Source organism: Plasmodium inui (assembly GCF_000524495.1).
Source record: "Plasmodium inui San Antonio 1 unplaced genomic scaffold supercont1.19, whole genome shotgun sequence".
Lineage (NCBI taxonomy): Eukaryota > Apicomplexa > Aconoidasida > Haemosporida > Plasmodiidae > Plasmodium > Plasmodium inui.
In genome coordinates this window covers 391397-395019 of record NW_008481853.1, presented here as the reverse complement: position 1 = coordinate 395019, position 3623 = coordinate 391397, and the positions used below count along the sequence as shown (strand labels likewise).

Below are 3623 nucleotides of genomic sequence, written 5' to 3'. Positions count from 1 at the left end.
TCATTTGGGATGATTCTTCTCCCTCTTAAAAACTTGTATGATGTAATTATCAGATTTGTGAAATTTGTTATCCTCTACTATGCTCATTAAGTGATTGTTTATCTGAAAAGAAGAAAAAAAAAGGGGGGGAAGTGGAAAAGATCAAATGGATACATATGTACAGGTGTGGGGCGATAGTTTCATATACGGGGGTATCCACAGACATTATTTTCGTAGTCGCTGGAAAAAAGCGTGACAGTGTAAACAGGCACAAATGGCGAGTTGAAGAAAAGCGCCAAGGGACTCAAACAAGGTTGTGCACATATGAAGGGGCGTAAGCAATATAACATATAATCCGGTGCGAAGATGAGTAGCTAACAAATAAAGTCACTTCAATTTTGAATAGAATAAGACAAAAGGGAGCTTATGCGTATCCCTGCCTTTTCTCTAAACGGCTGCCCCATTTGTGTGCATAAACACAGTTGTTGTGATCCCTTCATGTGCATAAACACGGTTGTTGTGATCCCTTCATGTGCATAAACACGGTTGTTGTGATCCCTTCATGTGCATAAATTTAATTGTAAAAAGAAGGGAAGGCGTTGAAAGATTGTCACAGTGCAAGCTGCATATAGGGCTATGAATCATTAATCTCGCAATCATTTCGATAGTATCCAGCACGCGCATGCATAACTCCGATGAGTGGAGGCATTTGTCGACATGCCAGTTCGCTCCCTTCCATTACGTACGTCTTCATTTGTGGGTAATAATACGGGTTTACTCAGCGAGGAATCCAGCTGGAACCACATCCCTGTCGTGGGGAAAGATGGGTGGAGGAGACGGCCGAAATGTAACTGTGCCAAAAGTTCGCATTCATCCGAGAGGCACACATATGCGTGTATTCATGTGGATACGCATTTGCACGTAACGTGTCACATCGCATAGGGCGCTCTTTCAGTTCCGAAATAAAGAGACACCTGAAATTTTCCTTATCGTGTAAAAATGCCGGTGCTGGTAGAAATCGAAAAGATTCACCCGAACGATGTTCACCACGAATGCGATTAAATTTTTGTCATTTAACTGGTTGGTATCGAACAGTGTAGGACAGCCACTGCCTTTGTTGTTATTTATTTTGCGAAATATCTCCTTGTTGTCAACCCAGTGGAGCTCAATGTTGTGCTTGTTCATGAAGAAGTACAAGATGCTTATGTTAAAATTTCCAAAGTAGTGGAAGCCTCTCTTAATGTACGCGAGGACGTTATTGCACTTTAATCCTTCCTTCGCTCTTAAATCGGCGAGCTCCCTACTGCCACGGTTACCATCTCCGTCGGGGGTGTAACAATTTTTGCTATTCTGATCAGTGTGGCCCCTCGGGTCAACATCTCCCTCGTCATTGCTTAACGTGCCGATCCCCACAAAGCCATTATCCAGTATACTTTCAGCGTCTTTAAAATCGTCGGGGGAATATACATGTGCCTGTAAAATATTGTTCGCAGTGTGAAGCAAGCAATACAATTTGCTTTGCTTCTCAAAGTACACGTTTATTAACCCTCTTTCCGTTTCAATTGCGTGTGTTTCATAGTGGCACATTTTGGCAAGCACGGATTGTTCAAGTGCGAATTGGCACTTTGCTGTTTCGGAATGGAGAGCTAAATTGGCATATTCCTACGCGTCATCGATGCGTGTGAAATGGGAGCACATAGGAATTTTTTTTTTTATTTTTTAAATCATGATAGATATCCAAGATAGCCTTCATAAAAGTTTCATCATATGGAATGGTTTCCCCTCAAAGTAGTGCGAAGAGGCAAAAAGCCTGATGGTATGCGCACCTCTGCCTCTGCAATACAGTTATGTGTTCCTTTCCCCATTTTTTTCACTCCAAATTGTGGAGGAACGGGCATTTTCCGCCCAACCAGGTATATACTGAACATGTAACGTGTGATGGATCGGACGCGTGATTTTTCCATCGCAGTGAAATATGGCCCATCGAAACGGAAGAAACAACACGCAGACATCTTCACAAACGTGTTCACGTGGCTACACATTTCCCAATCGTTTCGCATACCTTGGTAGATCAACGGTGGGGCCTTCCAAAAAGGGAACTTCTGAGGAGTCCCACTCCTAACCAGTCAGGAGAGAAACCACTTGCGCAAAAAGAAGAAAAAAAAAAAAGGCGTTAATTCTTTGTTGTTTTGGGAACATACACAAATCCGTAATACGTGAGGGCTACAATTGACAAAGTAGTGAAGAGAAAAGTGGAAAAAAATTTACACGAAGTAAAGATAAACATAAAAAGGAGTAGTAAAAAAAATAAAACAAAAAAACAAACCAGGAGGTACAAAAATATGTTGTTTAATAAGAAAATTGGAGAAAAGTTTTTAAAAAAATTCGACCCGTTCGATGTAAAAGTTGGGAAGTATTCCTTCCTTTTGTGGGAACAGCCGCAAGGGTCTTTTTCCCCCAAATTTAGTGTCATGTTGCTGGTAGTGACGCTTTTCTTTTCAACGTCTTTCGTGCGATAATTCTGTGAGGTCATTATAGGTATACTCTTAGCGGCGTCGGATTGTTCTATGTTGTCACCATCACGATTTGGTTGATCCGTTGCGTAGGTATTGTTGGGTCCCTTTTTCCCCATCGCTAAGTTTTCGTCTTCTTTTTCGTTTTCTTTTTCACTGGAAGGAAAAAACTTAGAGCACAGTAATTTCTCCCTCTTGGTATAACTGACAATTTTGCTCTTCAGAGTCAGTATCGACTTTTTCACGTCATTGTCTGTGGGGTTCATTTCGAGCGCCTTTAAGAATTCCTCCTTCGCTTCACTATACATATCCAGGCTCATGTAGGCATGCCCCTTTCGGTAGTGCGCCTTGGCGTTGTTCTTGTCTAGGTTGAGAACCTGCGCGGTGGGAGGAATAAGGAGAAGACGACAAATGTAGGAAGTGGCGTGCGAGAAGAACCACGCAACGAAATGGGATTCAAAGAAGGAAAACTCTCCACAAACGCTCCAAAATAGCTTCATAGACGCTTCATAAACGATCCAAGGCACACTCTGCACGTACCGTGGAGCATTCACTGATGCACTCGTGATAGTTGGACATGTGAAACTTCGTTGTGGCAAGGTTCAAATGTAAGTTAATTTCGAGTCTGCTCTGTTCAGCCTGTTCTTGCTCTGAGTCGGGGAAGGAATAATCCAACTGTATTAGCCCCTTTCGAAAGTAAACGCAAGCGAGTTTGTAATTTTTTTCGTAAAACGCTTTCTTCCCCTCTTCATTAAAAGCGTTCGAAGCTTTTATTTTTTCTTTTGATTCTTTCTCATATAGCTGTCTTTCCTTGGAATGGTCATGGGTACATGGGTTCCTACTACTTAGGAAGTGCTGTTTGTTTTCCTGTGCCTTGCTTTTCTTCCTCTGCTCCTGCTGCTGCTCGTGATCCTCCTTCTCCTCGAGTTCCTCATTTTCCTCGATTTCTTTAAGGCAGCTTTCAAACTTTGAATAATCAGAGTTGTACTTGGATGAATTGTTCCTCCATTGACATGTGTTCTTTTTTTTTTCCTTCTTGGGGATCTTCTTCGTGCTATTATCTATTTCTTCTTTTATTTTTAAACAGTCTTTAGCAAAATTGTAAACATCTTCTGATGTTTTTACATTCAT

The 3623-nt window shown here is 41.6% G+C and overlaps 2 protein-coding genes across 2 annotated transcripts; both read right to left on the bottom strand.

The window, feature by feature from the left end:
• C922_04083 (hypothetical protein) lies at positions 1-1566 on the bottom strand (the record flags this gene model as incomplete). The annotated part of the gene is made up of 3 exons (XM_008819668.1): positions 1-102; positions 726-787; positions 954-1566. 3 exons carry the CDS (start codon positions 1564-1566, stop codon positions 1-3), a joined length of 777 nt encoding a protein of 258 aa, XP_008817890.1.
• Positions 1567-2152: 586 nt separating this feature from the next.
• Positions 2153-3623, bottom strand: C922_04082 (hypothetical protein; the record flags this gene model as incomplete). The annotated part of the gene is made up of 3 exons (XM_008819667.1): positions 2153-2202; positions 2302-2869; positions 3033-3623. The coding sequence occupies 3 exons, from the start codon at positions 3621-3623 to the stop codon at positions 2153-2155; spliced, it is 1209 nt and encodes a 402-aa protein (XP_008817889.1).